The 13,043-nt window shown below is 46.4% G+C and overlaps 1 protein-coding gene across 6 annotated transcripts in view; it reads left to right on the top strand.

Moving 5' to 3' along the window:
• EVC (EvC ciliary complex subunit 1) overlaps positions 1 to 13,043 on the top strand; it is a 99,569-nt gene that overhangs the window by 49,227 nt on the left and 37,299 nt on the right. For 4 of the 6 annotated variants that reach the window (XM_061420786.1, XM_061420784.1, XM_061420783.1 and 1 more), the window contains exon 12: positions 12,146 to 12,358. In XM_061420786.1, coding sequence (XP_061276770.1) covers positions 12,146 to 12,358 — 213 coding nt within the window. Of the gene's footprint in view, positions 1 to 3,206; positions 4,693 to 4,814; positions 4,872 to 12,145; positions 12,359 to 13,043 lie in introns of those variants that run through there. The other 2 variants (XR_009737113.1, XM_061420787.1) reach the window with 2 other exon arrangements.

Genomic DNA, 13,043 nt, shown 5'->3' with positions numbered 1-13,043 from the left:
AATTTGATCACCACCTAACAGTGCTCAGGCTGCAGAGAAAAGTGCATTTTTCTAACTTCCCACTGTCTCTTGGCCTCTTAAACAAACAGTAAATTTTCAGTTTGACTGAGATGGATGCCTGTAAATTACACGTCTTCCTGATAATGACAGGCACTGAGTTTGCCACTGTCACTTCGCAGGGTGCCCCAGAGACCTGCTGATTTGTTTATTTATTTCTGACTGTCCTCCCCACGCTGTCTCCTGAAGAGCTCCTGGGTATGTAGGATAACAGCCCTGCCAAGGTCAGCTCCCACAGCTTCAGATTTTCACAGGAAGTTAGGGCAAAGAAGAGAGGAGAAAAAGTGAAACTCTGTCTTTGAAGAAAGCAGAAATAATAATGGCAGGCACTCGTGACGTGTTTGGGAGTAGTCCCTGTAAGGTACGGAGTTAGAGTAGGCGAGGTTCAGAAAAAGGATGAGACCAGCACTTTACAGGAACAGATCACCTTTAATGAGGTGAGAAGGGGCAGTAGTCAGATTATCGAGCTGCTGCACTTATCTAAGAAAAGAATAAGTATATATGTATGTAGAAAGCTACTGTCTTAAAGGGGCTTGTTCTTCTCCAAGGTTTCTGGGAGTAGTTATCTCTTAAACGGCTGGGGCAAGGAGTTCTGGAGATTGGCCAGAGGCTGGGCCGGCTTGGAGCTGGGCGAAATCAACCTAATGTCTATTTTTTATTCGAGTGAGAGAGTTCTTTGTTTTGCCTAGAGTGGTGGGGAGGACCTGGAGGGGAGTTTTAATTCAGGTTACCTTGAGCCATGCAACTTTCCTTCAGTCCCCAAGATCACCTTCACTTCTGATATCAAATGCAAACCCAGAGGTCCCCAAGACCACCCTCAAGTTCTTCAGTTCTATAGAACAGTACTTGTTTTTTTTGTTGTTGTTCAACTGCTCAATCATGTCTGACTCTTTGCAACCCCGTGAACTGCAGCACTCCAGGCTTCCCCATCCTTCAGTATGTCCCAGAGTTTTCTCAAACTCATGTCCATTGAGTCAGTGATGCCATTCAACCATCTCATCCTCTGTCGCCCCTTTCTCCTCCTACCTTCAATCTTTCCCAGCATCAGGGTCTTTTCCGATAAGTCAAGTCTTTGCATCAGGTGGCCAAAGTATTGGAGCTTCAGCTTCAGCATCAGTCCTTCTAATGAATATTCAGGGTTGATTTCCTTTAGGATTGACGGGTTTGATCTCCTTGATGTCCAAGGGACTCTAAACAGCTATAGAACATCAGTGCCCAACGTTTCTGGCACCAGGGACCAGTTTTGTGGAAGACATTTTTCCAGAGGGGGATGGAGGGGAGTGGTTTGGGGATGATCCAAGCACATTACATTTATTGTATATTTTATTTTTGTATTACATCAGCCCCACCTCAGATCATCAGGTATTAGATCCCAAAGGCTGGGACTCCTGCTCTGGAAGGACTCACTAAAAGTTGTTCTCATGGTTACAGTTTAGGCTACAGATCAAAGTCAGCCAAGAGAAGAGGCATGTGGGCAGAGTCTAGAGTTACAAACAGGAAGCTCCCAGTTGTCCTGTCCCAGTGAAGTCGTGGACAGCACTAACTTCTTCCCAGAACTGTGTCTGACACTACATACTGAGCATTGCCAACCAAGGAAGCTCACCCAAGCCTTAGCATCCCTAGTTCTTACTGGGGCTCAGTCACGTAGATGTGGTTGACCACCGGTATGGCTCACCTTAACCCCCAGACCCTCTGCAGGTGGAGCTGATGCCACATGGCCCAAAAGCCCCAACCTAAATCACATCATGGTCATAGATTGTCTAAAGCTGCCCAAGGTCCCCAGGTAAACAGAGACCCTCTTATCAAGCAAGACATTTGAAGAACTTAGAGGTCACTTCCTAGGAAGCAAGGACTAAGGCCAGGCCTCTCTATTAGCCAGGTCAGCTCTTTCCTGCACAGCACTGAAATTTTGTTCAAGATCACACAGCTGGGGAGTCTGGGATACAGGCCTAGGGCCCTAATGTTCAGGTGGGGAGAAGCAATTCAGTTGACAAGGTAAGGGAAGGGGCAGGCAGTCCTTGCTGGGAGTCTCCTGCATCTCCTGCCTTGGCAGGTGGATTCTTTACCACTGAGCCACCTGGGAAGTCCAGTTACTCTACTAGTCTTGTTAAAATAGAACCAAAAGCCACGTTCCTCTAGCTTGCTGTGGCATGTTCTGCAGAATCCAGCTGGGGATGACACAGTGCAGGCAATCAGTCAACATTGATGAGTAATGGAATGAGTGAATCAATGAATCAGTGGCTGTGTCATGTAATCAGTGGCACCCTGAAGATGGTGTGTTCTTGCTGCCAGAATAAACTACCACAAACGTAGTGGCTTAAAACCACAGAAGTGATCACCTTATGTTTCTGGAGGTCAGGAAGGGTCTCACTGGGCTGAAATGAAGGTGTCAGCAGGGTTGTGTTCCTCCTGCAGACTCCAGGGGAGAATCTGTGTCCTTGCCTTTTGCAGCTGCTGGAGGCACCTGCATTCTTTGGCTCGTGGTCCCTCGCTCCATCTCCAAGCCACAGGTGGGCTTCTCCTGCATCTGTGTCCACCCTACATCTCCTGTCACTCTGACTGCCTGCCTCTTTCTCTTTCATTTACAAGGACCCTTGGAATTATCTATGTGGGACTCACCTAGATAATCCGAGATAATCTCATCTCAGGGTCCTTTCAATCCTTTAATCACACCTGTGAAATCTTGGACTGTGTAAAGTGGACCCTTCAAAAGTTTCCAGGGATTAGAACATGGGCATCCTGGGGAGCCATTATTTTGTCTACCAGAGATGGGAAACAAGTTTTCAAAGAGTACAAGAAATTAGGTTTGGGAGAAATACCAAAACAATGACTTGGGGGCAGTGTTCTATTGGAAGTAGATCTTGAGAAGAAAGTTGACAGAAGTGTAGGCCCCATATAGGTGCTGTCTGTCCCTGGAGAGAAGATTTCACTGGGTGCTATAGAGGGCGAGTCCATTCCATGTTTGTTTATCAAGGTTAAAGTGTGATACCTCGTTGCTAAGTATGAGTCTGAGAAAAAATAGACTGGCGCTTTCACATCTGCCTTACGGTAGCAAACTACAGGAATGTGACTTTTTGTTTCAATAAGGCTAATAGAGTAAGTGGGCTTCCTAGGTGGCTTGGTGGTAAAGAATCCTCCTGCCAATACAGGAGATGCAGATTTGATCCCTGGTTCAGGAAGATGCCCTGGAGGAGGAAACGGCAACCCAGTCCAGTATTCTTGCCTGGAAAATTCCATGGACAGAGAAGCCTGGCAGGCTACCTTTCATGGGGTCGCAGAGAGTCGGACACAACTGATCAACAGTTGTCAACAGCAACAATGATAAGTAATTACGTTTTCTTTATTTCCAGTAAATATAGTAAAACGTGCCCGTGCCCTCAGGTTACCACGTAGTACTCAGTTATACCTGTGCTCTCCTTTTAGTAATTCTCACAGTTAGCTCATTTCCCTGCAAAGAAGTACAGAAGCGCAGGTAAGATAAGAGTCACCCAGGTCAGGCTGTGGGCCTGACCCAGCCGTGTACCCGCTGTGAGGCCTGGTCACTGGTGAAGTGATATCACTTCACCTCTCTGATCTAGGAAGTCTTAGCTACCTTCTTTGTAGGTTGACCATATGAAAGAACCCACTTAATACCCTGGAAAGCTACCCATAGCTCTCAGGATGAAATCCAGCATCCTTAACCTGGCCGTGATGACCACCCAGCCTGGTCCATGAAGTGCTCACATGGCCTGACTCATAAGACCCATGTGACACAATACCCAAAAGCCAACCTTGTCTGGTCCATGAGGCCCACCCTGCTTGGGCCATAAGACCCCCTGACCTAGCCCACAAGGCCTACGTGACAAGTCCCACTCACCACCTGTCTGGAGTCATGTCCTTTGCTCTCTGCCCTTCAGCCAACCTCAGACATCCCTCAGCTCCCCGAAGGTGAGCGTCTCCTTCCTGCCACAGTGCCTTGGCACATGCTCTTCTGCTGCTTAAATACTGTTTCCTCCAGCCCCTCAGTTTGGCTTTTTCTCATTCTTGTCTCAGTTTACACATCACTTCCTTGGGGAGCCCTTCCCGATCAATTAGATCCCCTGGTCTGTCCCTAGGGCTCCCAGCCTCTCCTCCATCACACTTTGCATACTGTACCATGAGTTCCTTTGTGATGCCTGCCCCCATCCTGGGCTGTGCTCCCTAAAGTCAGGGTCCACATCAGCCTCATTCACTGAGTGGCCGTGGCCCACAATAGATACTCAAGAGATGTTTGCAGGATGAACCCATGCGTGCTGTGAGGATAAGACACCTTTACACCAGAGCTTTCACCTTTAGGGACCCTTCCATCTGGTGTGGAATCACACAGTTATGTCTACAGTAATGCTGTGCATGAGACACCCCAAAATCCAGTGGCCAAAAATGACAGTGATGTGTGTCTGTGTGTCTGCCAATAGTTGGCTGGTCTAGGAATGACTGACACAACTTGACCATGCTTTCCTGTCTCTCCTCTCCTCCTGGGACCAGTGGCCAGCCTGAAGATGTTCTAGCAATGGCGGAGGACTAGCCTCCAAACTAGCCTACTTGGCTTCCACCTCATTCTGTTGGCCAACGCAGGTCATGTGACGGACCCAAAGTTAAAGGGTTGGGGAGGTACTTCCCACTCTTCTGGGGAAAACCTGTCAAGGCTATGTGGCAAAGGGCATGGCTCTGGGAGAGAGAAAGATCTGGACCCCGTGTGCCCCTCCACACATGTGTCTCCGGCATCTCCTGTCTTCCAGGCACAGATAGGGTGAAGACCCAGAGAGGAAGAGAGTCACCCCCAGTCACATTGTTGGTGAGTGACCCAATGCAAGTGGTGCCCAGGCTCCTGACCCTTGGTCCCACCTACTTCCCATTTTTAAGAGACCCAACTTGACCTGTGTCTTGACCTGTGACCTTGCACTGTTCTGTCCCAGGATCCTGGGCACACCCTACTCTGAAGCAGGTAACTGTGTCTTAGAACACGCAGGGTACCGTCCCTGCCGGGGGACATTTCCGGTTCCTGTGATGAACCAAAACTCAGCAGAGAGCCGGGCCATGCCTGTGGGATCCTGGAAGGATGTTTTATTCACTCAGTCACCACCCACCATGATCAGGACATCTTCAGAGCTGGTCACATTCATGACTTGCTGGTCCAGACTGCCGGGCCTTGACTCCTCCTTCGTGAGGCACTGAGCCCCTTTCTGCCCCAGTCCACCCACCCTCCATGCCCCACCCTGTTGGGGTGACCCCCTACTGCTCCTCTGCTTCCCCAAATCCATAGCTCACCCCACACTGCTCCACCAGGCTTTCTCCTGCCTCTGCTGGGAAGGGTGCCCTTCCTTACCTCCCTTCTCCCTACCCTGCAGACAAATGGAACCAAACTGCCTTTTCTCCAAAATGTTCAGTTCCTGGAAGGAAAATAGCCATAGGCAGCCTATTTGAGAGCCACACTAACTTTCCTAGCCTCTCTGCAATGATAACAGCCAGCATTTATGAAGTGCTTGCCCTGTGCTGTTTGCGTATGCGTTCAGTTGCTCTGTCGTGTCTGACTCTTTGTGACCCTGTGGACAAGCCTGCCAGGCTCCCCTGTCCATGGAATTTTTTCAGGCAAGAATACTAGAGTGGGTCGCCATGCCCTCCTCCAGGGGAGCTTCCCAACCCAGGGATCGAACTGAAGTCTCCTGCATCTCCTGCATTGCCAAGCAAATTCTTTACCACCGTACCATCTAGGAAGTCTGTAATCCTGATCATCAGTCCTCAAGGCAGGTGCTGTCTTCACGGATGGACTTTGCATCGTATCCCTTTTGCAGATCAGAAAATTGAGACTCCCTTCCATGATCTCCAGAATATGCATCCTTGCCCCTCCAGAACTTTCTCTGAAAAAAGTCAGGGAAGGGCACTGCTCCTCTGGGTCAGGGAGCAGAAGGGGAAGCCAAGTGACAGGGGAGTCCAAGGGAACTGCCACCCTAGCTTGGGTTCCCTCTGCTTGTGTTTGAAGAAAAGTGCAAAAGGCTGAGGCACCAAGGTTCCCCCCCGGTCCACACTGCATCCGACCCCTCACACATGCTAAGAGAGAACAGATTAATTCCAGTTCTGTTTCAGCCACAGAATGAATCAGCATCTCCCAAACGTAACATCTCAGTGTAAAGTGGAAGTGCTGTGTTTTGTGACCTGCAGAGCATGTGACAATGATGCCGATGTGTCTCTGTCGAGGGAGCAGACAGGATCTAGCATGTTTTGGGTTTTTTTTTTTTAATTAGAAAGAGCCTCGACTAGTGAACCATGTAGCTTTTACAAAGTTCACCTTTCTTGAATTTCAGTTCAGTTCAGTCACTCAGTCGCATCCTATTCTTTGCGACCCCATGGACTGCAGCAGGTCAGGCTTCCCTGTCCATCACCAACTCCCAGAGCTTACTCAAACTCATGTCCATCACGTCGGTGATGCCATCCAGCCATCTCATCCTCTGTCATCCCCTTCTCCCACCTTCAGTCTTTCCCAGCAACAGGGTCTTTTCCAATGAGTCAGTTCTTCGCATCAGGTGGCCAAACTATTGGAGTTTCAGCTTCAACATCAGTCTTTCCAATGAATATTCAGGACTGATTTCCTTTAGGATGGACTGGTTAGATCTCCTTGCAGTCTAAGGGACTCTCAAGAGTCTTCCCCAACATCACAGTTTAAAAGCATCAATTCTTCGGCACTCAGCTTTCTTTATAGTCCAGCTCTCACATCCATACACGACTACTGGAAAAACCATAGCTTTGACTAGACGGACCTTTCTTGGCAAAGTAATATCTCTGCTTTTTAATATGCTGTCTAGGTTGGTCATAGCTTTTCTTCCAAGGAGCAAGTGTCTTTTAATTTCAGGGCTGCAGTCACCATCTGCAATGATTTTAGTTCTTGAATTTACAAACAGCATATTTTTGTAGTTTGACAATCACACGCCAAAAAGAAAAAGGTATGTCTTAATGTCCACAGCCACTGCTGTGGGATGATAGATTCCAAGGTAGGAGAATCAGATGTTTAAAATCTGTCTCCTGCCTGGCAGGAAATTGGGATTTCCAGGGGCTGGAAGAAAATGTAAGTCACTCCCATATTATTAAACCATTTTTATTGTGAACTGTAACAGATACAAATAAATGGATAACACATAAACTTACAGGTTAGCGAATGATGAGTGAAAACACATCTATGTAACCTCTGTCCAGATTGAGAAAGAGATCTTGGCCAGGATCCCTGAACCCCCTCATACCTCCTGCCTGTCCCAGTCTCCTCCCTGCTCACAGGAGCCAGACCCTGCCTTACATGGAAATTAGGTCTTTGCTTTTATGGGAATGGGATTGTATAGCATGTTAGATTTGCGTCGCTCCACTTTGTATTGTGAGACAAGCTTTGTGCCTTGTGAGATTTCTCTGTATTGTCGTGTGCAGCAGTATTCATTCTTATTTCACTGTATAAATACACCACCATTTATCCATCCTACTGTTGACGGACATTTGTGTAGCTTCTTATTTTAGACTGTTACACATTCTGCTGACAAGAACTTTCTTGTGGATGCTGTTTGATACACGCATGTGCCTATTTCTTCTGGGCAGATACCTAGGAGCAGAATTGTTGGATTCAAGAGTTATGTGCAGCTTCAATCTGTAGTCTACAAAGTTACTGATATAGCCCCCAATTTGATTAGCATTTTGAATTTATAGATCAAGTTGGTGAGGATGAATGTCTTTACTGTATCAAATCTTCCAGTCTACAAACATGGTGTATCCCTGTATTTATTTGTCTTATTAATTTTTCTTAATATTGTTTTATAGTTTCTACCCTCAGGTGAAATGTTTGCTATAGATTTTTTCAGATTAAGGAAGCTTCCTTCCATTTCCTATTTTGTTAGTGTTTCTTCTGCATGGAAATTACAATTTGTGAAATAGTTTTTTCTTCATTTATTCCCATAATTAACATTATACTTTTCTGCTTTATTTTATTAATGTGTCAAATTGTATTGATTTGGATAATGCCTTGTGGTTCAGACAGTAAAGAATCTGCCTGCAGTGTGGGAGACCCGGGTTTAATCCCTGGGTTGGGAAGATTCCCCTGGAGAAGGGAATGGCAACCCACTCCAGTATTCTTGCCGGAGAATTCCATGGACAGAGGAGCCCGGTGGGCTATAGTCCTTGGAGTCACAAAGAGTCAGACAAAGCTGAGTGATTGACACCTTCATTTTTTTTGTTAAGTGCATATAAATTTAGAAACTTTGCATCTTTCTGGCAAATTAAACCTTTTGATATTATGAACTGGTCCCCTTTCTCTCTAGAAGAGCTTTTTTTCCCTAAAGACTGTTTTATCTACTATTAATGTAGCAAACAGTGACCCTGTGTTTATTAGGTGCTAGTTATAGTCCCATTCATTCATTGTTAGAAAAATTCATCTAAGAGCATCATGGTTAGATCATGTGTGGTGAAGCCTTACCAGGGTCCTGTGGGTGAACTAACACAATTTATTTAACCTCCCTTTCACATGTACAGATGAAGCCTCAGTTTCCTCATCTGTAAATTTGTTTCATCAGTTTTGAGAGATTTCTCACCCACCATCACTTCAAATATGACTTCTGTCTGAACTCTCCCTTCCTTCCTTCAGAGACTCCAGTTAAACATGTGGAACTTTGTTACTGTATCTTTTATCCTTCATCTTCCCCTCCATATTTTCCATCCTTTAGCCTCTCTTTACTTTGTCCTAGATTTTCTCCTCATCTGTCTTCCTGTACGTATTCTCTCTTCAACTGCATCTAAACTGCAGTGAAACCTTTGCTTTGGGTTCCTATTATTGGACAGTGTTCTTCAATTCTAGAAGTTCTAATTAAAAAAAAAAAAAACTAAATAGCATTACTTTTTGTAATCTCCAGGTCTTTGCTTTAAGGTTTAAGAGTGGCTTTTAAAATCAGAAGCATAGTAAGCATCAGCCCTAAAGTCTGTGTACTGTGCTCCCCAGACAGCCTGTGGGTTTGCATGTGTGTTGTTCGTGTAGCTCTTTGGTCATGGTCTTGTCTCCTCATGTACTCTGCTTGTATTCTCGTCTCCTTGTGAAGAGAAGATGAAGGCTAAAAGAAGATGAAGGCTAAATACTCATGTATTTTTCACTTTATGCCTTATCTCAGATTTGTACATTATTTACAAAAATATTTTCAGGCATACAGTGATGTTCTCCTTCTCCAAAGATTTTTTCCTTTGCTTCTGCCAGATGACTGGGTCTCGAATGATCTAGAATCCCCTTAATTCAAGGCCTAAACTTGAAATAAACTGGGACACCCGCATGAACGGATTCCAGGTTGCTGTGTGTTTAAACCTGTCAGATCTGATTTCCTTCCATTTCACTCATGTTTCTGTATTGCAGCTTTTGGGTTCCCAATCCTTGGTGTGGAATGGCTTACCCAGACCCCAATTCATGGTGAGCCATGAGCTCCACCTTCTGTCCCTTCAACTACCAGAGGCTGTCCAGGGTCCATCAGCTGTGCAGGCATGTCCCTTGGATTGACCTGCTGCTGCTGCTGCTGCTGCTGCTAAGTCGCTTCAGTCGTGTCTGACTCTGTGCAACCCCATAGACGGCAGCCCACTAGGCTCCTCTGTGCCTGGGATTCTCCAGGCAAGAATACTGGAGTGGGTTGCCATTTCCTTTGCCAATGCATGAAAGTGAAAAGTGAAAGTGAAGTCGCTCAGTCGTGCCTGACTCTTAGTGACCCCATGGACTGCAGCCTACCAGGCTCCTCCACCCATGGGATTTGCCAGGCAAGAGTACTGGAGTGGGGTGCCATTGCCTTCTCCGTGGACTGACCTACATCCTGTATATAAATGCAGCCCAAAGGCTGGGCATGCTTCTCTGATGCCATCTTCTCCCAGACCTTGGACCCTACACTCTATACTTCTTTGTTAGCTCTTTGGGACTTTTATGATGGTTTAATAAACATTTTGTCCAGCTTTTTAAAAACATTCATCCTCAGTGGGAAAAACTGGTTCAAATTACCTGCCTGGCCACTATCAGAAGTAGGATCTCTAAGTCTTCTAAAAGGATGTGGATCCCTTATGTCCCTGTCATGGGCACTTTATTCCAAACAAAGTTCAGTTTGGCCATGAGCTTTTCAGAGCATGGTAGTCATTGAGTTTGGGCTTCCCAAGTGTCTCAGTGGTAAAGAATCCACCTGCCAATGCAGGGGATGCTGGAGACTTGGGTTCGATCCCTGGGTCAGAGAGATCCTCTGGAGGGGGAAATGGCAACCCACGCCAGTATTCTTGCCTGGATAATCCCATGGACAGAGAAGCCTGGAGGCTATAGTCCATGGGGTCACAAAGAGTCAGACACGACTGAGCATGCACGCACGGTCATTAATTAACACGGAGTTAAATTTAACTTATATTCATTGAGCCCACCAAGTATGAGCTAAGTACACCAGATGAGATGCTAAGAATTTTTTTCCAAAAAAAAAAAAAAGAAAGAACAATTATCCTCATACCATACAAGTTAAAAGCATGAGTCCAATAGTCCAGTAGTCAGAATCCACCCTCTACAACTCTTCTCTGGGTCTTATTTTTCTTGCCTATAAAACAATGGTAATTATAATAGAACATCTACATTGGACTATTGGATGATGATATTATGCAAGAAATGTGTTTGTGACACTCTGGCACACAGTAAGGACTCATAATTATTAACAATTTTAATATTATTACCTGATATTTGCCAGGTACTCTTCTAGGTGCTATAGATGCTAAAGTAATAAGAGGTTTCTTGAGAAACCTCATGGTCTAGTCCATGAAAAGGATAATCAAACAACTAGTGGCCACAAGAAGCCCTGTGGTCAGGAGGCCTCGCAGAAGAGGAGACCTCAAATAGAATTTGGAACACATGTAGGGAATTCCTAGATGGAGAAGGGGGAATGGGCATTCTGCCTCCTGTTGGTGTGTGATGCATTCAGAAACTGCAGTCAGGTGGTTGGTCTGGGAGGATGTGAGACGTAGGTGCAGAGTATGATGCAGCCACTCTCAGGCAGTTGTGGTCCAGGAGGAATGACAGATGAATTGTAGTTTTGATGCCCTGGTGGGGCTAACCAAAAAGCTGCAGGAGCCCAGGGTCAGAAATGCCCTTGTTAGTCTGAGTGGCCCAGGCAAGGCTTCACAGAGAAGGGGTTTTTTCATAGGGGTTTTGCAGGATGAAGAGGAGTCCATTTCAGATGTGCAAGTGCCTGGAGGTGGGGCAAAGTGTAGAGGCTTGCAAAGTATCTGTATAATGAAACATGCAATGAGATGTCATTTATGTGAATGAACAGGCACACCAAAAGCCACGTTTGTGGACATCACATATAGTGAAAGTATAGACATCTAAATTGGAGACAGAGATGCTGAATTCATAGGGATGGCTGATTCTGGGGAGGCTAGGTGGGAGGGGAAAAGAATTACGGAGAGAACTTAAAGGGTTCCAACTTAACCTGCAAGTTTTAGTGTATTTAATCTGGGGGAAAAAAGAAAACTGAATGGTGGATTCAGAATGTTTAATATATTATTATCTATATGCTTTTATTTTTCACAATTAAAAAGATACATTTTTAGAGAGAGAATGGAGTGGGGAAGGTGGGATGAAAGAGCAGAATGGTGAGTAATGAGTCAGGACTGCCTTGAAGCCCTGCTAGGTAATTCTGATTGCAATGGAAAGAGAAGCCCTCCAAGGTATTTGAACCGGAAATGAAAGGGCTGTGCTTCTGCAAATAACTCACCTAAATGTGGAGGATGGAGGGAGGCAGGGAGACCAGGGAGGGGCTGTGAACAGAATCTGGATGGAGGTTTAGAGGAGATGCCAGTGAGTAAAGTCTCACTGGGTCAGCGGGGCAAGTCTGGGGCTTGACTGGGTGCGGGTGAGAGGGCTGGGAGGCAGCCGGTATTTCCCGACTGTGTGTGTATTTGTGCGCATGCGCATGTGCACACACGTGTGTGATTCGACACACAAAGTTCCCTTTGCTGGATTGCCTCTGTGTCTTGTGAGGAGACCTTGGTCCTGCCCAGGGTGAGACCATGACTTGTAACTCCGTCTTGTGGCTCTCGGCTTCAGGAGCTGTACTGCAGCACCATGGAAACGTTCCAGAAGTTCGCGGACATCCTGTTCCTGCAGACGCTCCCCCGTGTAACCGACCTCTCCCAGGCAGAGTGTGAATACCTGAGGCAGGAGGCCCAGGAGAACTCGACTCGGCAGCTGGAGAAGTCGGACCGCTTCCGGAGCCAGCAGTGGAAACTCTTCCAGGATCTCCTAGAGCAGGAAAAGCAGGTGCAGCATTTCGTAAAACTGGGTCTAGAGTCTGCGTTTTTCATTAACTTTTGAAGGATAATGAGGCATTTCTTTCACTGAGCATCCCCAAGTGCCTGTGCTGAATGCTTTACCAAGATTCTGGTTGCCAGCCTTTCACAACAGCCGGCCGGGTGGGCTAGGATGGGAGGAAGAGAAGAGAGCAGACCCCTCCTCTCCCAGTGTAGGAAGTCAGGAGATGACGCCCAGAGCCTGTTCTTTAGAACAACAGAAGTAAATGGCAGAAGGTAGTACTTCAAGGGGAGTGGACTGAGGTAGGGGTGGGAGGGGCTGCACATAGGGGACTCCTATTTTTCAGTGAAAGTCTATTTCATCATTAAAACCGTATATTGGCCACCTGATGTGAACTGACTCATTGGAAAAGACCTGACGTTGGGACAGATTGAAGGCAGGAGAAGAGGCAACAGACCATGAGACGGTGGATGGCATCACTGACTCAATGGACATGAGTTTGAGCAAACTCCAGAGATAGTGAAGGATGGGGAAGCCTGGTATGCTGCAGTCCATGGGGTCGCAAAGAGTCAGACACGACTGAGCGACTGAACAACAATATGTGTTGTAGGCAGAATAATGCCCCCACATCCTAATCCCCAGAACCTGTGAATATGTTACCTAACAGGGCAAAGGGGACCTTGCAGATGCAATT

This window comes from Bos javanicus, chromosome 6 (genome assembly GCF_032452875.1).
Source record: "Bos javanicus breed banteng chromosome 6, ARS-OSU_banteng_1.0, whole genome shotgun sequence".
NCBI lineage: Eukaryota > Metazoa > Chordata > Mammalia > Artiodactyla > Bovidae > Bos > Bos javanicus.
This window is presented reverse-complemented; position numbering and strand designations above follow the sequence as displayed.